General features: G+C 33.9%; 1 protein-coding gene across 3 annotated transcripts in view; it reads right to left on the bottom strand.

Annotated features, from left to right (window-relative positions):
• LOC126779853 (ATP-binding cassette sub-family C member 4-like) overlaps positions 1 to 23,041 on the bottom strand; it is a 37,014-nt gene that overhangs the window by 8,193 nt on the left and 5,780 nt on the right. For 2 of the 3 annotated variants that reach the window (XM_050503971.1, XM_050503977.1), the window contains exons 3-11: positions 18,248 to 18,452; positions 17,576 to 17,801; positions 16,445 to 16,542; positions 14,836 to 15,033; positions 9,676 to 9,802; positions 7,803 to 7,955; positions 5,610 to 5,788; positions 1,762 to 1,926; positions 1,134 to 1,271 (exon numbers count right to left, since the gene is read on the bottom strand). In XM_050503971.1, coding sequence (XP_050359928.1) covers positions 1,134 to 1,271; positions 1,762 to 1,926; positions 5,610 to 5,788; positions 7,803 to 7,955; positions 9,676 to 9,802; positions 14,836 to 15,033; positions 16,445 to 16,542; positions 17,576 to 17,801; positions 18,248 to 18,452 — 1,489 coding nt within the window. Of the gene's footprint in view, positions 1 to 1,133; positions 1,272 to 1,761; positions 1,927 to 5,609; positions 5,789 to 7,802; positions 7,956 to 9,675; positions 9,803 to 14,835; positions 15,034 to 16,444; positions 16,543 to 16,667; positions 16,707 to 17,575; positions 17,802 to 18,247; positions 18,453 to 23,041 lie in introns of those variants that run through there. The other variant, XM_050503983.1, reaches the window with a different exon arrangement.

Here is a 23,041-nt window from a genome sequence, read left to right as displayed (position 1 = left end):
GCAAGAGAATCCAATTTTCTTTGATGTAATAAATTCAATATTTTCGTATCCGACGAGATTACTTTGCCCCCCAGGAAGGATGCAATGACTTGTCAAGTCGGAAATTTGACGCTACACTACTACTTTATCTTTATTGATCATCTTTTATACAAAGTGTGATATTTTTCCTATCAAAATATTTAACATTTAAATGGCGATAGCTGCGTGATATTATTTTGTGAGGATTTTGCGATACGACATTTTATAAACCCGTAAGACAACATTTATTGATATTAAAACATACGTACCTATTTGGACCTTATAATATTGTATATAAGTATTGGTAAAAACTAAAATTTTAAAAAGATATAATTAATGTAAATAACTCTTATCTAAATAATAATAAATAAAGTTCATCAATAAAAAATATACATATATGATACAACCAAGAAAAGGTCGTTATTGAACAATAGCGCCGCCTTTCGTATCGTTGCTTACTTTGTTTTCATTGTAACTATAACTAACAAAGATAAGACAAGCTGATTTTTCAGCGCATGGATATATGAACTAGAATCAAAAAAATAAACAACATGGCTTTGACAATAATCATACGACATGTCTATTTTAAAATCATCTTACACATATTGTTACACATATTGTCACTTGTCATAAAGAATAATTTTCAACCAGTGTAATATTATAGGAGTTAAAGTAACTATGATATCGTTTGTTATGAAATTACTAAAGATCAATTTATAATTGGCGAACGTATCAAGTAATTTATACGAAGAAATATATACAAAACTGGTTATAACTGCACTAATGTTAACATAATAAAAATAAAAAATCAAAGTTTTTTCAAATTAAAATGGGACAAATGATCTTTAAAATATTTAATGAAACATGTATGATCAAAATCGTTTAACAATCGGCGGAACTATGGAGGAACATACACACAATAAAAAAGATCCAAGAGCCTCCTTGAATTGAATAACTTCCTTAAATACAATATTCAACACATTCGTTTAGCTAATGAATATTTTTGTTCGTGTTATGTAAAAGATACGTAATCTGTAACGGTCGAATCCAATAGAGGCAAAATTGGAAGCATTGAACATATTGCTCTCGTTCGAGCTAAATAAAAAATCAATTACTTCTCTGTAGACGGCCCTCGCCAAATTGATTCTAGCTCGCTGCCCTCCCGACAGCGACACTCCCCTTTCCCCTACCAGTGTCATATCCCCGTACGGGAACTGCTTGAAGTCCTTCTCCAAAGTGCATACCTTGCATACCTGGAATATATTAACGTTTTATATCGATTCTCACAATGTTCAATTGCATTTTCAGGAACGAGAATTTATACTTTTCAGTCGTTTTAATAACAACATCGTCATTACTTATCTGCAATGTATTTTTTTGTCTACACTAAATTTGTTTTAAAGATATTTTCAGATACGCAACATTTTCAAATCTTGAAGGCCATATATGCACATTATATAATATTATCTAGATAACTTATGATTTAATTAAAAGAATAATAATTGCACTTACATATGCCAACGCTGGACAAAAGCCTTTTTTCTAGTGCGGGTTTGATATGTACATATTATGGCAACATTTCATCCGACACAATATATTTGTATCCTCACAAAGTTTTCCTTTACCACACAACAGAAATGAATAATAAACACAAATTACACATTGAAACTTGGTGATGTTGTTTCGATTTAATAAAAAAGATTAAAAAGGCCAGTTTTGTAAATAAATTTAATGCATACATACCCTCTTATACTTGGCAGAGTCATACGGCAGACCAAAAAGTATGTTTTCTCTTACAGTGGCCGGGAAAAGCCAAGGTTCTTGTGACGCGAATGAAACTTCTCCACAGACAGATAGAGTACCACTTGCTGCTGGTAATTCTTTAAGCAGCAGTTGAAGAATCGAAGACTGAAATTTACATATTTATTAAGAGTTTATAGCATTTTTATAAGCCATCACGTTTGTTCATTTTATTACTCCAGGCGTTGGGTAAGATTTTATTGAAAAGTTGAAATCTTTTATTAAAAAAAATTGTTTTTGCTCTATAAACAAATATAGTTTCTTTGCTATATAAACAAAAACTGACGCAGTCTATTAAATCGTTATGTTCAATATTTGTGAAATTTTCTTAATCCGATTTTTATTTTAAATGTGAACTTTGTTTCAAGCCCACGCCCAAACGTTTCAGATTCTAATACAATTTGGCATATTATAGTACGTATCTTCTGACGTTGCCATGTAATGTAATATATAAAATATAATGATTCTATTATATTGTATTTTATGTATTTCAGTATAAATGATACTTTAATAAATACATTCATGAAAATATCTTGGTAATTTTAAATTGAACGAAGCGGTCAGCTTGCTCATAATATTTCATATGTTTACTTTCTATGTGATGAATAATAATTATTATAATAAATATGTAATTACAAACCAATATAATGAAAAACAAACCTTTTAATGTTTGTGAACACATAACGGGAATATGGTATAGATACATATAATAATAATATAATATCCTGGGACATTTTTCACACACGGCCATCTGATCCCAAACTAAGCAGAGCTTGTACCATGAGAACCAGACAACTGATATACTACATATACTACTTTTCTTTTGTAAATACATACTTATATAGATAATTACACCCAGACTCAGGACAAACAGACATGTTCATGCACACAAATGTCTGTCCTGGGTGGGAATCGAACCCACAACCTTCGGCGTAAAAGGCAAGTATCTACCAACTACGCCAACCAGCTCGTATAAGCCATCATATAATTAAATATATTTATGACCGCATATTTTAATTCAATCGGATCGTGAAAGTTGTTAAGACCCTTTTGTCAAGTATTGATTGACAGATAGATATCTTAAGATAGCAGACGAAAGTATTTTTATTTTACGGTGAAGTGTGGAAGTAGTTGTGGAAGGGAAATTGGGCACTTACATAAATACTTACTTAGACTTACTTATTAAAACATTAATTAATAAATTAAATTAATTATTATATATAATTAATTAAAAGACGACTAATGTAACAACAAACGATTAACGTTTATTACATCAAACTTTAGTTTAACTTTGTTGTTATGTAAGTGACGTGTGCCTTTATTAGAATGAATATTCTTTAAACAAACTTGGGTGGATTTTATAACACACTGAAGATTAAGTTAAAGATATGAACTTGATATGAAATCATGGGTTAAACGTTGTTTCAAATATTGCAGTGTACAGTTATGAATAAGAATATAATGAAGAATAGAAAGCACGTTAAAGCTACGTCTGATAGTAAGCCATGTGAGGAAGTTTCTTCATAAGTATACAAAAGTTGTAATAAATTTCTTTAACAAATCGCATTAACATATCTCCTTGAAAGTATTTACGTGTTTGCTCTTTGACTCGCTGTTTTCAAATAGCGAAATATTACAGTTGCAACCTTCAGTTTTTCTCGTGCCATATCCGTTGATCTGATATACAATTTTGATAACGATATCCTACTCGGAGCTACCTGTTCAGTCCATTCGAAATTACCATTTTTCATGCATTCGTGATGAAATGTAAAATTATTTCAAACTGTACCTTTGAGTTTTGACGTGTGTTTTCAAGATACATAACGACAGTACATAAATAAATAAGTTTCAACTAACGCACATAGATTGTTCCACAAAGTTCGTTTAGACGCAGACGAAACAAAATAACGGGATTATATTACTTAAATATATGTATGTAGAATGTACATATATAAATGATTTGATATATACTAGCTGTGATACGTGATTATACCAGCTTTAAATTATAATTATTCATAATCATGGTATAGCTCACATTTACTTCGATTAACTTGAACACAGCGTCTATCGAATTCAGGTGTTCTTGTTTGATGTATGAACATATTATTTGTTAATAATAATTAGAGTAGAGGCAACGATCGGATCCTAGCATATTCAAAAATCATCGCGTTAATAAATAAAATATATAGTGTGAATTTAACCTAAGTTACAAGATCATTAACAGTCCTTATTAAACCATTGTTACTATGTAAATAATTTTTTTTTTACTTTATTTAAGTAGGCTCTAACAAACACGGTATAACCGATACATGTGAAGTTACTATCGGTTACTATCGGTTCGGAATGTAGATTTTTTTTTTATAAAACGGGAAAGCGGACGGCCTCTTGGGTCAATTGATGGTAAATGGTCACCATCGCCTATAGACATTATCGTGGTAAGAAATATTAACCATTAATTACATCGTCAATGCACTACCGACGTTGGGAATTAAGATGTAATGTACCTTGTATTTGAAGTCGGAACACAACAATACTGCTAAGAAAAATAATATGTATATGAAAAAAAACACAAGTTATTTTCGTTTAATTTACGTCATGTTTGAACACATTTGTCTTGACTAGTGTCTGCGGCTATTCTAATTTACTAACTTAATACGTCCAACTTATGTACGTGCATAACGTTGCCACAGAATAATTCATAGTTTTGGTGCTCCACATATTGTAGATTACAATTTATACTAAGGGCATCGCAAAACTAATCTAATTTGATTTACATTACTATGTAAATATATATTGGATGTTGTCCTCGGTGATGAATAGCAATGCATTAATCTCTATTTCATATAAGCGTATAAGCATTAATAGCTTCGACAAAAAAATTACATATACATAAATAAATGTAAATTATTAAACCAGACTATATTTTATAGTTATTATAATAATTTGTAAATAAAATATATATGTTACTTGGTGGAAGCGTTTTGTGCAAACCCGTCTGGTTAGGTACTACCCACTCATCAGATATTCAACTGCCAAACAGTAATACTTAATATTGTTGTGTTCTAATTTCAAGGGTAAGTCAGCCAATTCTATCTACTATAAACACCAGGGCCATAACATCTTAGTTCCCAAGGTTGTTGGCACATTGGCGGTGTAAGGGATGGTTAATATTTCTTACAGTATGTCTATAGATAGTGGTAATCATTTAATAACATGTGGTCTATTTGGACGTCGGCGTTCTTATCTTATAACAATCAAATAGGTAAAAAAATGGTTTAAGTTTAACAGTTTTATTTGAAAAGAAAGATAATAATGATTGCTAAAAAATAATTAGGTAGGTCCTAAGTACCAGTCGTCACACCACTCTTCTCATCAATCTAGGGCATTGATCAGACTCCAAAATAAAATCATCTAAATAAAACCATTTAATAATAAAAAATAAAACTATTTCATTATTTGTACTCGAGGGAAATCTTATTTAAATTTTTTATAACTATACGGTTTCATTGTTGGCAAGTTACTCTTGTGAAAAACAGTGAGATGCTTATGATCACATAAGCCGCAATCATTAATTTCATTATATTAGGCGCCAATAGAGCAACCGATTAAGCCCGCTTAGCGATGTGAAAAACGCAGATTCGATCCTAACCCCTACGTCTTTTTTGTGTCCAATCCTAGCACAAGCTTTTCGATTAATTACAGGAGTAAACATATATAAGAAATTCCATACAAACACACACTGCTATTATAGTTAATATATATATAGATATATTAATAAAAAACTTTCTTACCTTGCCTGACCCAACAGCGCCTATAATCGCGCAGAGCTTTCCTTTTTTAATGCGCATTGATATGTTTTTCAGCGCCAAGAAGTTTGGGTCACCGGTCCAGCTCGCTGACACGTCACGAATTTCTACCACCGTGTCGTTTGACAGTGAGATACTTCGACGGAATTTTCGCCCAACAGAACCTAGACACGAACGAAATTAAATTTAACATAAGTGCCTAAAAATTAAAAACGTAATGTTATTACAATTTAATTAACGTAAATAAATATCATTCGTTCTCTATTTAATAAGTACTAAAATTTACGATATTCACATATAAATATATAGCAAGTATTAAAGTTTATAATTAAAGTACTCTCGCAAATACGCTACCCAGATTTTTAAAAGCACTACCTTACTTGTAATTACAAATTGTAGGCTCATTTTTGTAACACAGTTCATTTTAACGTTACGTGATACATACAGTGTGCACGGAAATACTAATTTTCTCTATTAATAAGCCTAGAACACCTATAAAAAAAGTTTTTGTCATTTCATTTTAAATTTAAGCAAAACATACATTTATTTATTAAGGATAAAAATACTTTTAAATTACTACAGTTATTTCTTTTTTAGAGTTTATTTTCAGTACGCTATGCGTCGTTTAGAAAAGGATTTACAACTCCAACTACTTCCAAAAAAATCAAGCTTGTTTACTTATTTTTTCAAACAATTGTCTTTTATTCTTCTAACTTTTATATAAGACTTTTTGTACAAATATATATATATATAAAAGAATCATGGATTTGAAACAGTTTAAAACTGAGCAAACATCAAGTTATTAAGTATAAATAGAATTTTAATTTATAAATGGACGAAGCGGAATTGCTGCATTTCAGTCTCGAGGGAGATCCAATAAAGATTTTATTCGTTTAGTGTTTCGGGAATGCGGGCACTGGTCGTAACGTTCATTGTAAAAAGAAAAAAATAGTTCTTAACAAAAAGTGGGTACAGATTGACACTCTACAAACACACCTAAACGATTTTTTTTAATGTTTTCATGCTACATTTTTCAATGCCGTTTTTTATGACGGTAGAATATGCGATGAGTTGGTGATTTGGACAAAGACTTATTATAAAGTAAACATTTAAATTTACCGGTACGGAATTTGACTTTACCGAAAATAGAAAACAGCCTCAGTAGATACTCTTTTTCATTGTCAAATTACTTGTCAGTACTGTCTAATCAGATACAATTTAATTTAAACATACATCCTTCATGAAACTCAATGTACACTTACGCCAAGGTTTTTTTATTATCATCAATATAATCTCTGGTAAAGATTGTCATATTTTATGGATGCTTTATTGATATTTTTTTAACACATGTGCTATAAATTGGTAAACGAAAAAGTGAAGTCCCTACAGTACAGTGATACATAGAACACTATTGTTTTATAACAATATTTTATGCACAAATAACTGCAAGTTCGTTTCTAGTGCTTTCTATAGTCTAGTATTTTACGAATACTGCTATACACTTATTACCTACTTACTAGACAAGCTAGACTACGCATCCGGCTTGCAACAATTACAACATGCGCCAACATAAATATTTGAAACGTATAACCGTAATATCAAATGAACGCTATTGCGTCTGAATTTAATAAAGTGTTTTTTTATTATAAAATGCCTACGACAAAAAATATAATCTTCTACTACTAGTACTATAAGTTAAGACCTTATTTAATTTTTTTAGTAATTGTAGGTTAAAGTATACCATCCATTCCATTCCATTAATAATTGTACTGATAACAAAAATGTAGATAGTTCATATTAAGTAAACGTATCTGTTGTTAAATTAGTTTTATTTCAGATTATTTATAGACAGGCGAGCGTAACGGAAACTTTCGAAGAAAAAGGATTTATTCAAGATACAATGCTAAAGCTGTATCTTTAAATATTTACTATATAATATATAATACATTATTTATCGAATATTATAGTTATATTCGATAAATAATATAATATTCCATACAATAGAAGTTTTCGAAAGAAAACAATACAAAACAGTCTTCAACATTTAAATGTAAGTAAAAAAATGTAGATTAAAAAATTATAATATAAATCCAATTTCTGTTCCACAGAGTATTCAATTATTAATAAACTTGAAAGGATTTCAAGTCAATTTAAAGCAATACGATTTTCTAAGCTTACCATTGATACCATTACTAGCTGTATTATCTTGTGTGTTGTGGTAAGAGAGTGGCCGGATTGGTGAATTCTTGGATTCCTTGAAGCTTCCCATGACGTTGCGGAATAACTTCGATTCTGGCTCCGCCATTATCGCGGTCAAGTCTGGTCTGTCCTCTGCAAGTTATATACGTAGCCATTAATGTATAAACAAATAGTTATTTTGCGTCGCCTGTGGTGTTTTTTGATATTTTTATTATGAATAATGTTGAGTGTTGACATTTTTAAAGTATATCTACTTTTATTATTGTTAAATATATATATTGTTTTTTTTTGTCCCGTTTTTAAGGAATTACGAATATTGCTGTTTACTCCTCCAATTAAGCTGACATTTTGTGTTGGGATTGAGGACGACAATAGCCTAAGGGGTCGGGATCGACTTTTACATCGCTAGGCGGCGGTATACCATTGCGTTATAGTTTTATTTCGAATTAGATGATGTTCATCTAAACGATCGGCCATGTCAGTCATTCTCAAAGGAGATTAGACAACTGCGAACTAAACATATATTAGTGTGCAATCGTGTTCGCAAACATAGTATATTCACTCAGAGAGAGACTACACTCTCTATAGAGTACAATCATCAAAAAGAGTTCAGGTGCAGAGCCAACAGCTTTACTAGCTTGCTAGTTCCAATAGATTTTTTTAACAAGAAAACTTTATCTTTTACCCCTGGATTTCATATTCAGGATTTCATGATCCTGTAGCAGTAAAAATTATAAATGTAATTTTTATAAATGGTTATTTATAAAAATTACCTATTAATATATTATATATATTATTAATATTTATAATTTTATTGACACACTTTTTTACATTTTACGTAGACAATGTGACTCTGAAGCCATCTTGGCAAATGAAATGCGTTTGTCGCCAGCGACCCGTGGTCTTTTAACAATGTCAAATATTATATAACTTATGAATTTTATCTTAACTTAGTGAAGCCAGGAGATAAAAATTTAAAAAAGTAGGTTTCTTTTATCAAGTAAGTCCGTCTTTAAGACGGATTTTAATTATGTATAATTTATAAATGGAAATATAAATATAATATAATATTAAATATGTATATTGTATATATTGCATTTTTTAAATTATATATTCGTCATATTTGAAATGACAAACGTGAAGGTTTTTAGAATTTGATTATTATTTTTTTGTCGAAATTGACAAGACCGTGAATATAATATCAAATATTTTTAAGTAGTCAAGTAAAGCTACAGTCTGTACTTACTGTTTTACTTCATCAAATATCAATAATTTGTTCTCCATGAACACGTATAGATATTTTGGTAAGCCAGTCAGTTTTATATCGTATGTAATAATAATTTGCTTATTTAGGTAACAGCCGGTGAATGTCCCACTGCTGGGCTAAGGCCTTCTCTCTTTTTTTGAGAAGAAGGTTTGGAACATATTCCATGCTGTTCCAATGCGGGTTGGTGGAATACACATGTGGCAGAATTTCAGTGAAATTGGGCACATGCAGGTTTCCTTACGATATTTTCCTTCACCGCCAAGCACAAGATGAATTATTAATACAAATTAGGCACATCAAAATTCAGTGATGCTTGCCCGGATTTGAATCCACGATCATCGGATATTTTAATAGATTGATTTTTTTGCACAATTGGTCAGAGCCACCTGACCGTAAGTGTCACCGACGCGCATATACATTGGCATTATTAAAAACCATTTCTTATACCAACACAGCGCCACCAGCTATATCAACAATGTTATGTGACGTGTGCTGTAATTAAACTGGCTCACCTTTCGCCTGGAATTCATCATGAAGTGATGTTCAGTGGTAGAATTAAAAAAGATGTATATGACCTTTTCTTACCAAGAACTAAAAACTCCTGCACTCTCCGCAAGGACACGAAGAGCTCGGCCGTGAAAGACAGCACTAATGGCAGAATGAAGGTAATGTTCAACTGTGCTGCGCTTATGAACTGCTGCAACGGGTAAATCTGCAAAATTGATTTTTTTGTTCTAGTAACTCATTAAGTATTCGAAACTCGCCTCATATTGCCACTCAAACCGTTTGCATGATTTCACTTTTATAGAGAACGGATATTTTAAAATAGCCCTTTTTATTATATAGTCAAGGCTTCGATTTGAAGTTCTAAAATATTACGTTACTGTAGCGTTTGATAGTTTCGTTTAAATAATTAAATTTATTGATTAAATTTCTATTAAGAAATCGAATTGAAATTTTAATTACTAGTAGTATAACATATCTTGATGTATCACGTAATTAATATACATAGGTAATTAAATAGCCCTTAAATGTATGATAGATCCTTTTACTTTGTTTCCTCACTTCATAAGGAGAAGGTTTTGCGCTTATTATCACCCTTATTGTGTCACTTGTACACGAACCCGCCTTGGAGCAACTATTTTATACATATGCAATATTACTCGTGCTTCATACCAAATTTAATCAAAATCGGTACAGCGGTTTAGCTTAAAAGCGTATCAGACAGAGAGTTACTTTCGCATATATAATATTAATATATAGTAAAAATTAAACAATATAAATAATAATAATAAAAATCAGCTAGGCTGCTTTTCAGTCTACGCCTTGTACATATGCTGCCAACACAAATGCTACATTCAGTGCAGTAAAAGGTAAAAGGAGATAAAATTACTTAAATAGTAAAAGTTAATACAATTTATAACACGCACAATAAAAAGAAAACACGCAAGCATTACTAAAACGGTGAGGCCTTTTTTTTTATTCTAGAAAAAGGAAAATATTTCATATTGAATAAAAAATGAAAATAAAATAGTAATAAAATATTTAAAATGTTTAAACAAATAGAGATATATGTTTTAATAAATTACAATCAAAGTAACAATTAAAAATTGAAGTTTAGTTACACACATTTGTCCAGACACATTGTGTCTTTTGCATAGATAGAAGCCATTGCTTGCATTGTGCCTTAAACTTATTTTGAGATGTACTGTTCTTAATCGGAGGTGGGATATCGTTCCAACACTTAGAAACAGCGAAACGAAAGCTACCTCTAAATGCTTGCAAATGTGGTCTAGGCAGTACTAGTCGCGGAACTCGGCTCAATCTACAATTGGATTCATTTGTTTCAGACCATTTAAGTTTATCCGTCAAATAATTGGGAATTTTATGATATTTTAAGGTGAAAGTGATATTATTTAATTTAAGTGTACGGCGATTTTTCATATTTAATATATTCTTGGAATTTAAATAAGGTGTAATATGCGAATATCGAGGTATATTGTAACAAAATCTTAGACAAGAATTTTGTATCCTCTGTATTTTCCTTTCAGTCTTTTTATAAAGGCAGGGGCCATAAAGGACATCATAGTAGTCCAACTGAGATAGAACCAAGGATTCTACAAGTTTTGATCGCGCTGATTCACTCAAAAATGGTCTAAACTTATAAATAATTTTGAGTGAAGCGTAACACTTCGAAGTAACAGATGATATGTGTTTTTCAAAACGTAATGACCCATCCAACTTCACCCCAAGATTCTTCGCTAGCTTAGACTCAACTAAGGAATGACCATCTATAAAAATCCTATGACACATTTGACCAAGCGATACCATTTGTTGCCTAGTACCAAAAAATATGTAAGTACATTTTTGTGGATTTAATTTATTATTCTTCGACCAACCAAAAATTGAGAAAGATCATCATTAACATTTTGGATAGTTTTATCTTTTATCTGTACTTAAAGTTTTTTAACTTTATAATAACTGTGTATCATTTGCGTACGTGTGAACTAAACTAGTTTTGACACATTCGTGAAGATCTGCCGTATAAATTGAGTACAAAATAGGTCCAAGTATAGAACCTTGGATAACACCTCTATTAACTTTTATAGCGCTAGACCTTGTAGGCCTGCCATTTATGCCAGAAACTTCTACTATTTGTAATCTATCTTTAAAAAAACTAGAAAACCACTTACGTATGAGATCAGAACAACCATAAAATTTCAATTTGGCAAGAAGTAAATCTATATTGAGACAGTTAAATGCTCTGCTGTAGTCTAATAGTATTAAAATTGAAGCCATATTATTATTAGATGCAGAAAGAATTTCATCAACAATATGTAATAACGCTGTAGTGGAACTATGTGACTTTCTAAAACCGGATTTGTTGATTTACCACCTTTTCCAAAACCTTTGATAGTGACTTTCATAATCATAATAGTTATAAACGTACGGTGCATTGACTTTTTTAGTATAAAAACGATATTAAATAAATATTTAGCTTGATGTGTAATTGCCCGGAACGACTTCATTGTCCAAATAATAAAATGCTTCAAATAGTATTTCCTTAATAATAAGTCTTTGTAAAGAAAATAGGCGATAACATTCAGAAAACCACAAATGTCAATTTGCTACGATCATTTTATGTTCCGTGGTTTATCATAATGAGTATTTTACGTATGTTCTATCATTATGCAATTTGCCCTTGTTTATTGATATGACAAGCTACGAACTGGTCAAAATTGACTCGACCTTTATCCAAATAGATTAAACTTTATTTAATTTTTTTGTTATCATCTCGTGTCAAATAACAACTATTGTGTTATTTCTTAAGAAACCTAAAGAAATATAAATTTAAAGATATGCGTAACAACTGTAAAAATACATAATGTCAATTGTTTTAGCGACAATTATTTTTTTAAATAAATTTCAAATTGTTTGTTTCCAATGACATATATTATACAGGTAAAAATATATTAAAATTTATTTAAATTTGTGGTTTTTATCTTAGATTTGACCACACTCATGTAGTTGTATTATTCAGAAGAAAGATCATAGTACCGTAATTATTGAAGAAGTGAAATTTCAAAATATATTCAAGATAACATAATTTATGAAAGTATTTACGATAAGAATAATTGGAACGCGAATGCAAATTAAATACGAATGGTTTTATTCACGCCTTGTTCAATTTCACATAATTAGATTATTTATGACATATATATACAAACATAAATATATTGAATTGTTTATTTTTAACTTTTACTAAATAATACAACATTTATTATTATATAATATGATTTTTATAGTTTTATAAACAAAAATCAGATTGAATATAGTGTTAATGTCTTTAAGTGCTGTCATATGATTGTCACTTGTACTTTGTTTAAGCGACGTCGTCACTAATTCGTATAGTTTTTGTTTTATTGTAGAAATGTTTCATTGAAATCTTTCAAGTTGTTAATTGGTAATGTCATTCAAATTTGTAGGAAAATAGTGCAAGTGATAACACAGGAAATTTGTACCGTAACAACCTATGAATGTCTCACTGCTGGGCTAAGGCCTCCTCTCCCTTTTTAAGGAGAAGATTTGGAGCTTATTCCACGCTGCTCCAATGGGGGTTGGTGGAATACACATGTGGAAGAATTTCAGTGAAATTAGACACATGCAGGTTTACTCATGATATTTTTCTTCTCCGTAAAGTACGAGATGAATTATAATCACAAATCAAAATCTCATCCATCTCGCCTTTTTTAAATATTTTTACCAACTAGTACAAATATAGGAAATTGGAATTATCATGTGACCTATTTACCACTTCACCTAACTATTATAATTGATACTAAAATTCTAACAATGATTTATATCATAATAGTGCAAAATAGTTTAAATATGTTAAAATATATTATATGCTATAATTCGTATGCTAAATCACACGTGCATGCAGAATACATGACTTCAGCAATTATGGAGTATTAATAGAGATACGAGATATCTATCTAGCTATAAAAGTTTGTAAATCAACTTGACTTTTATGATATCTGTTATAATGTGTTCTTCAATGAGATCGGTTATCAGTCAAGAAACTTCTTCAAGGCTATTGTTTTAAATCTCGACCATATAAATTGTAAACAATAAACAGATTTCTTAGAAATTAGATTTGTCAACAAAATAAAGTAAATAGGAAAGTGCATTAAACCCAAACACAACAATACTAAACAGTACTGTTCGGTGGTAGAATAAAGTATTAATATAGACGGATGGTCGTCCAAAGAAAGCGTTACCATTGTATTTCTTTAATGGATAAAAGTGCGTATTAATTACCACAACTAGACTGTGGCCTTTTTCCCTACTAAGGAAAAAAATTAAGGAATTATAGTTATAATTCCCTCGGTAACCGAGCATCTTTGTTTATAGTCGAACATACCTCTTGCCTAGCCTATTATTCGACATTGCCTTGTAGGTTCTGCAGGTGCTACATAAGAATGCGATACACTTATAAAAGCCAAAAGAATCGGACAAGTTTTTGGCCGGCAAAACCGTAGAAACTAAAACGTTAGGGTAATGCTGAACACCTGGGAAACTTATCTACGACAAATTAGCAGATACACATTTGGAATTTTTCGCCGAAACATTTTGCGCACATTTGTATTGTAAATGTTCATAGTTGAATTTCATAATGTTTATTCATCTTAAATTGTAATTAGGCCGTGTCTGCACTGGTGAAGTTCCAAAAACGAACTGTTTTCAAGAGAACGAATTAATGAGGTCTGAACCGACTTTAGAGCTTAATATAGAGTTTTTTATATTATAAATAACCATTAAAAGTTTACTTTAATTCTAATAACAATTGAGCACCTTTCAGACGACTTTTCTTAACGCGTGTTATAATTGCACGAAAAACGTTAATTTTTTTATAAATTTTATGACTTATCCTGCGTATGTTCACAACGTTAATGTTTAACACGTACGTATTAACTTACAATGGTACGTTGTACGTTGAAGGGAATATGCTTTATTTGAAGGGAAGATGAAGATTAATTTCTTCAATTACTCTTAACCTTATAGATAAAACAATGTCACGACGTTTTAAGTTAAAAGAACTAATATCTTTCAAAAAAATATTTAATGACGACCAATTAAATTAATCTTGAGAATCCACCGTAGTCACTGGTTCCTATGTTAACCAAATCAGTGCAGTTTTCTCAATGAATACGAATATTAAATAAACATTGACAATATACTTACAACGTTAGCGGAGAGTACGTTTCCAAACAATATATATGTCAGGATACTGATGAACATTGCGCCTCTCTCGGTGAAAATCATAAAACCGAGAAAGATAGTCCTGTAGATTGTTGCTATTTCAACTTCTTTTAATTCCTCTTTACGTTTTAGTCCAACAACTTTTTGAAATGGTATCTCCCAAGCATACATCTTAATAACCTGAAAATTGTTAATTGTTTTTTTACATATATATCTCTGATATAAAATAAATCTGCTCGGCAAAAGCCTTCTCTTTAGAGACGGATTGGACTTTATTCCACCACACATCTTTGTGTAGAGTGACGAAACACATTTGCAAATGCATTGCTATGTTTCAAACATGCTTGTAAGAGATAGAGTATCCAGCATGCTTGTAAGAGAGTTTTCCATTGATACAAAAAATTATAAGTATATACATGAAAACTCCATCTAGTGCTTGCCTGGATTTGAACCCACTGTTATTAAGTTCCGAGTGTTCTTTACACTGGTCAGTCAGTTTATATTTCAGGACAGGATATAATTGACAAAAATATTTAACTTTTTTTTAATTATTTGTACGACGTTTTTCACAAACCGTTATACACCATACATTTAATATTAAATCTCCGCAGTATCGTTTGCGCAGGCATTTGTCATGTTTATAAAGGTAACTTTTTATTTTCGGAGACAAATAATCTTTTTTGACCAGAATAGTATCATCACACTAAAACTCATTTTATCTGGCCTGTAGTAAATGCGATATGATGAGCTAATAATATTTTTTTAAATACTTTGTATTATATTACATTCGCTTGATTCTGTTAATGTATAGTACACTTTATATTTGACTAAATACTGAGTTACAATATTACATCTCAATTTGCTTAGTGAATCTTATGAAATTATTGTCGTAATCTTATTTGTTAAATGTAAGGATGATGTAAACTGTTATTAATTAAGTAAACATTAAGTTATCTGTTTAACTAGAAGGCTCTTACGGTTTCATGTCTTAACAACTAATATATTAAGATATAAATTACATTGTAAACTAAATTTATTTTAAATAAACATTTATATAAATTTATAATATTTTAAAATGATATATTAGGGTAATTTAAATAATATAATATAAAAAAACGTAATAATATAACGTAAATTATACTCATAAGTTAAAGCTTCCTCTCTTTTACTATTTTACTATGACGTAATAGGACCATAAAGATAAAAATATGCCAATATTACACAATATATTAAAAATAAATGATTGAGTATAAATTAATTTATCGTCTTTTGTTAAAGGATTTTGCGAATATATGCTACAAAGTTCTGCAGTGTGTATCTGTAAGAACTTATAAGATGGTTGTGAAATTTTGAAAACCGCCTTGTGATATAAAATTATGATGCTTGTATTCTTGAAATGCAATGATTATTATGGTCAATGTCGTATATCACTTTCTGATATTTCACGAGCGTTTTCTGCGGTGAGTTTTGAGATTGTTCTTACAAAATACCTGCTGCACAATTATGTCACTTTTTTCATCCGCATGCTAATTTCTACAGTATTACTTCCGTCACCAACAACAACTACTAACGGAAGAACTAAATTTCTCACCTGTATACCATTAATAACTTCACTCATAACTTGAATACGCTGATCCGTCTTTTCGGCATTGCGGAATCTCACTTTTCCCAGTAATTGACCGATAACACCTGAAAATATATTATACTCGTAAATGTATTATCGGTTTCGTTCGTTAATTAAACTTTAGTGAAGATTATCAAAATTTAATTTCTGGCGAGACAGTGTGATACGATATTTTGACGCGTTTATTTACCTTTAAATGTTATAATTATTACAGTCAATGTCACATATCACTTTTAACATTACACGATCGTGTTCTATGATGAGTCCTATCTTTTGTTGCATAACATAATTTATCTTTATTGCAACAATCATGACGAGGGCACAATTTTTATCTGTATTAATATTATTAATGCGAAAGTAACTCTGTCTATCTATTCGATACGCTTTTATGGGTAAACCACTGAAACGATTTTGATAAAATTTAGTATGAAGCAAGCTTTAACCCCAAGGACATAGGCTACTTCTTTATATCCAACCCTCTCTAACTAACACGCGGGCGGAGCCCTAGGCGAATACTATCGTGATATATTTTTGGTTTATGCTTATTTCAAAGTTGTTTTCTATGCTTGAATGATAATTAAATGATAAACTGACCTATTTTCTGAAAACATTTTAGTTTTAAGCGATAACGTGTTGCTTTAAATATAAACTACTGAGATACAGAAAATCATATCTCTATGCGACAAATTATCGGAGAAAACAGGTATTGGATCTATGCCGGCAAAAACTTGTCTCTCGACCTATTTTAAATAATTAGTAGAGTCAAGATAGATAAGTACTTTCCTATAAGAAGTAGTTAACTAGTAATATAATTTAAATTTAAGAGTTTTTGTTTATCGCGTCAAATTAATTTCCATAACCTACATTTAAATATAAATTGTTTCAAGAATGTGACAATATACTTCAAAATTTATATTCCATTTAAAACCGCTATATTTCTTAATATTTGCAATTCTTCAATAATGGAAGTGACTGTATATGGTAGAAAATTTAAGTCATTTTATATGTCATCGTAATTCGTTTTACTTTTTTTAGTTTTTATATGTATTGAATTATAATTTATAATTCGTTTTACTTTTTTAGTTTTTTTTAGTTTACCTTGAATAGGTAAGGCGATGATTATCAAAGCAGTCAGGCCGATAATTGCGGCGTATCCAGCCTGAGCGTATCCCAAGTAGAAAACAGCGGCAAGCTGCAGCGGTATTATCCATACGTAGTGCATGAAGAGGAACGCTAGGTCAAACCTTTGGAGGTCATTTGAGAGCAGATTGACTACCTTCCCAGCCGTTGTCTCACCAAGCGATCCGTTATTCATTCGCATTATCTAAAATATATCCATTTCGTTTTTTTTTTTGGTGCAAAATAAATCAGTTTATCTGATAAGCACGTAATGTCAATGATAAATACGTAATAACATTCCAAGTACTTGAATGTTTTTTTCGTTTAATGTGAATATGAAATTGGAGCTATTGTGATTTTATGATAATAAAAAAATATGTTACAAATGTTGTATAAATATAATATCAGCATTTCTTTCTAATCGATCAGATTATTGGTTTAATTTGGTGTGGCTGTTTAAGGGTCACTTTTGTTTTTTAATTATAAAAAAACCAATAATATCACGGTGTTAATATTTATTATAATTCAAAAAATAATTTTGATAAATCAAAGATAAATTGACATACAAAATGTTTTCATTTATGTATTTGTAGATTAATTCATATTCTTTAATTTTATTTCCAAATTAAAATTATTTATATATTTACTTACCTTTCTGAACATTACAGTACTGGTGGCGACTCTCAATTTCATACCGAATTGCTGGCAGTAAAAGTTACCATGATGATTGAAGAAGGCCGCCAATAAGTTCGCTGCTATCAAACCAGCCGCGTAATATGAAGCAACTTCACGAGTCATGTCAGAATTGACTGACCAGTGATCCAGTAAACTTGCAAAGAGAAGCGGCGAACCTGTCCTGTTGATATAAATGTCGTTTAATTTTATTGAATAGCTCTAATATAAATATATATATATATATATATATATATATATATATATATATATATATATATATATATATATATATATATATTTTAATGTAGGCAGTAAAAATATATATTACAATATTACTTTGGGTTTCATTTTGTATGCATAGAACAACGCATTCGACGTCATTATAAACAATATTTTTTAACTCTTTATACATACGAGTTTTGTATTGTAAATGGAATCGAAATTAATCAAACTTATTAGATGTTCATTATACAACTACGCGACGGTTCAAATTATATTGAAATCGATGTAACTAATCGTAAACACACGTTGACAGGATGTGTTGTGTGTATACACATACACACAACACATCCTGTCAAAGATCGACACGAAACAAATGTGCCGGTACACAAATATAATTGTTGAAATTTCTACTTTATAAGTCTGACCCAATCATTATTACATTATACTGTACAAGAAACATAGAAGTCTTACTTAGTCTTCAGTCGATTAAGAATATATTGAGGGTAGGTAGAGTGTGTGCAAGCTCGCTGGCTAGGTACTACACACACAGTTAAACAAAAAAATCAAAATCGAAATATAATTCATTTAAATACCCTTTTCAAACAATTTGGAATCATCTATTTATAGATATCGAATGTCAAGTTACCACCGGATCGGAACATAGATTCTACTTAGAAGAAAGGGCAAATATACAGTATGAACGTCAACCTCTACGAAGTCTATGTTTTTATCACCTAAATGATCTTGTATATTGAACAAAATCTCTTTTACTTAAGAGCCCCTTTTTTTTATATTCGCCGGAAGGGCAAATGACTCTACTCCACCTGATGGTAAGTGGTAGTAGAGTCCAAACGCGACGACGGCCAGTACAGACGGGAAAAACGTTCTGCACTAGCCGCCTTCGCCTTGCCGGCCCGCAAGATGCCTCTTCACGCCTCGTTTGAAGGAACCCGGGTTGTAAGAGGAGGGGAACACGTGAGCTGGTAAGGAATTCCATTTTTTGGAAGTGCGACAAAGAAAGGAGTTGCCAAATTTCTTTGTTCGCGATGGAATTGATGTCACAGTTAGGCGGTGACATCGAGAACCAGCTCGCGTGGACTTAAGAAGGAAGGGGGAAGCAGGAATTAGAGAGAATAATTCCTCAGAGCACTCGCCGTGATACAGTCGATAGAAAGCGCTCAGTGCTGCTATCTCACGACGCAATTGTAAAGGTTCAAGGGTGTTTGTGACCTTTACGTCGCCAATAATGCGTACGGCACGTCGCTGCAACCGGTCCAAGGCCTCAAGTAGGTACTTAGCGGAGCCATCCCAAAGGTGCGAGCAATATTCCACGCAAGACCGTACCTGTGTTTTGTACAGCAGGCACAGTTGTTGTGGCGTGAAAAAGCGCCGCACCTTGTTCAGAACTCCGAGTTTCCGTGAAGCTGTTTTTATAACAGCCTCGATGTAATCCCTTGGACTAAGGTCGCAGCGAACGTCAATCCCCAGCATGGCGATTTTGCTTTGCATCACCAGCGGAGTACCACAGAGGGAGGGAAGAGGGGAAAATGTTGACTTTTTCGCCGTGAGAGCGCATACCTGTGTTTTCTTGGCATTAAACTCAACAAGATTATCAGAGCCCCATTTGGCGATGAGCTCTAACGTCCTATCGAGTTCAATGACAAGATTCTCCCGCCTCTCCTCAGTTTCCGCCCGCCCAGCCACTGCGCGTCCGTGGTATCCACCATGCACTGTACTATCATCTGCATAGCAATGTATGTTCCCAAGGGAGAGCATATCATTGATATGCAAAAGAAAGAGTGTGGGAGATAGCACAGATCCCTGGGGGACCCCAGCATTCACTACATAGAATTGTGAAGCGCAACCATCTACTAAAACACGAAGGCTACGCTTGTGTAGGAAGCTGGCAATCCAGGTGCATAGCTGAGCAGGCAGACCATATGCCGGTAGCTTGGAGAGAAGACTTCTGTGCCAGACCCTGTCGAAAGCCTTGGAGATATCGAGGCTGACAGCCAACGATTCTCCATGCTTGTCGATAGCTTCACCCCAGAGGTGTGCTACGTACGCTAGAAGATCACCTGTGGACCGTTTTGGTCGAAACCCGTACTGACGATCATTAATCAGACAGTGATCTTCTAGGTAATGGATCAGTTGGTTGTTTAAAATCCGTTCCATCACCTTACAAAGTACTGAGGTGATAGCTATTGGCCGATAATTTTCCGGGTCAGACCGATCCCCTTTTTTGGGAACCGCTTGCACATTAGCTCTTCTCCAAGCCTCCGGCACACATCCCGAAGAGAGAGAAAGTTGGAACAGGCGCGTTAACACAGGAGACAGCTCCGCCGCGCACTTCTTCAGCACAATGGCTGGTATTCCATCGGGGCCGCTAGCTTTCCGTATATCGAGTGATTGCAGCTCCGCACGCACATCACGTTGCCTGATTTTAATGTCAGGCATCGTATGGCCACATGCAGGTATTGTAGGTGGCAGTGCACTACAATCATCGATGACGGAATTGTCGGCAAAGAGTTTAGCCAGGAGATCAGCTTGCTCTTGCGGACTGTGAGCTAGCGATCCGTCCGGATTTCTGAGCGGTGGCAGCGAAGGTTGGCAGAAATTGTTTTGCACAGACTTGGTCAGACGCCAGAAGCTACGGGAGCCCCTAGGATGCGAAACAAGGTCATGACCAATCTGTACAATGCGCTGTGCATCCGCTCTCGTGTATGCCTTTCTACAGGACTTGGAATTTTTGTTATAGTTTGCTTTCAGTGAGTCAATGTTAGATGCCCCGCTAATACAGCCGTTGATCCACTTGCGATATGCCGCCTGCTTAGATGATACAGCATCGGCACATTCACGAGTGAACCAACGGTTACGCGTACTCCTACTGACGAGATCTGAGCTAGGAATGTAGTATTCCATTCCCAGCATGATCTCGCCAGCAACAGCAGCGGCACTAGCTGTCGGGTCATTCCCACTGAAGCAACGTTCCTTCCAAGGGCGGTCCCTTACGCATAGTAATCGCGCATACCGTCCCAATCCGCCGACTTATAGTGCTAAACGCGACGTTTGCATACCGCTAGTGGCGGCAGCTTGGCCTGTGGCACTCTGGTAGAAATAAGGCTGTGATCCGAAGAGCCAAGAGGAGCCTGAACCACAACCTGATATTCCACCGGGTGAGAAGTCAGCAGAAGGTCCAGTAGAGAAGGTGCTTGCCCATCAATGTCTGGGATCCTGGTGGGCTGATCAACCAGTTGGGTCAAGTCATGTGTGAGAGCAAAAGCATGAGCAGTCCTTCCAGCATGGTCAGTTTTGAGGGATTTCAACCAGGACTCGTGGTGAGCATTAAAATCCCCCAAAAACACCAATTCCGCGTTAGGAAATTGCTCTTGCGCAGCATCTGCCACCCGACTAAGATGGTCAAATAATCGGCTTGTCTCCAAGTCACCATTGTGGGATCTGTAGAGGCACACGTAGACTCGGCTCTGACGAACCAGGTCCACACGTACCACCAACATGGAGAAGGAGGGGTCCTCCAAGCAGCGCAGTCGGTGACAGCAAACATCCGTCCTGACGAACAAGCATACTCCGGCTTTCGCTTTGAAGGATTCTTCAAGCGTGTAGCCGGGATAATTAAGGTAGCTGGTATCGGCAGGACGGAGTATTTGTGTCTCCGTGAGAAACAACATTGCTGGCCGTGCTGTCTCGAGATGGTGGTGGACAGCGTTGAGGTTTGTGTGGAGTCCTCGGATGTTAGAGAACTCGACCTCAAACAGCGAGGGTATGGTGGAGGTGTGCACCGCTGTACGACCGTTATTTCTTTTTTGTTGCGCCATTTGGGAAAAATGAAATGGAAAAGAGACGTGAAGCGAGCGATGTATTGCCACGATAGGGATGGGCAAAGTGTGGAGGCGTGTTTCCCCAAGTGGTTGCCAAAAGGAAAAATACACTGACCCGCCGGACGGAAGGGCCCCCGAACCCCCCCGGAAGTGGCCGCCGGGACCCCACCTACCGGTCACCAACCGGCACGACGGTCCACCCCGAGATTATGCGTGGCCTGGTGGGGCAGCCTCACGAGCTGGTTAGGCACGCTCGGGCCCCTGTACTATGCCACGGGCGGCCAGCGGAACAGCCGTTTCTTCGGGTCTCCCTGACCGGCAGGTCAATACAGTTTCCCCCGGCATTGGTTCAACAGCCGTCTCCAATTGGACCAACACCCATCGCGGCAATACTCGCTCGGGCTCTGGCTGTACGCTGGCTGACCTCGAAACGCGGCTGCAAGCCACTTCACGAGTTTTTCACCATGCGTACGGTGGTAACAAGCCAGGCGGATGTTAGCATCCTACCACCAGATGAGCAGATGGTCGCTCAGATATCCCTTAGTCGCCTCTTACGACACCCATGGGAAAGAGAGGGGCAGTGAAATGTATTCTTTCTCCGTCACTGCACGGATAAAATTCAATAATGTGTGTGATGCATTTTCATAATCTGAACCGACTAGAGATATAGCTCTGATGGCATAGATGTAACTTCTTAACTCGTTATTTA

Source organism: Nymphalis io, chromosome 2 (assembly GCF_905147045.1).
Source record: "Nymphalis io chromosome 2, ilAglIoxx1.1, whole genome shotgun sequence".
Classification (NCBI taxonomy): domain Eukaryota; kingdom Metazoa; phylum Arthropoda; class Insecta; order Lepidoptera; family Nymphalidae; genus Nymphalis; species Nymphalis io.
Note: the sequence above shows the minus strand (reverse complement) of the source record. Positions and strands in the feature narration are given on the sequence as shown.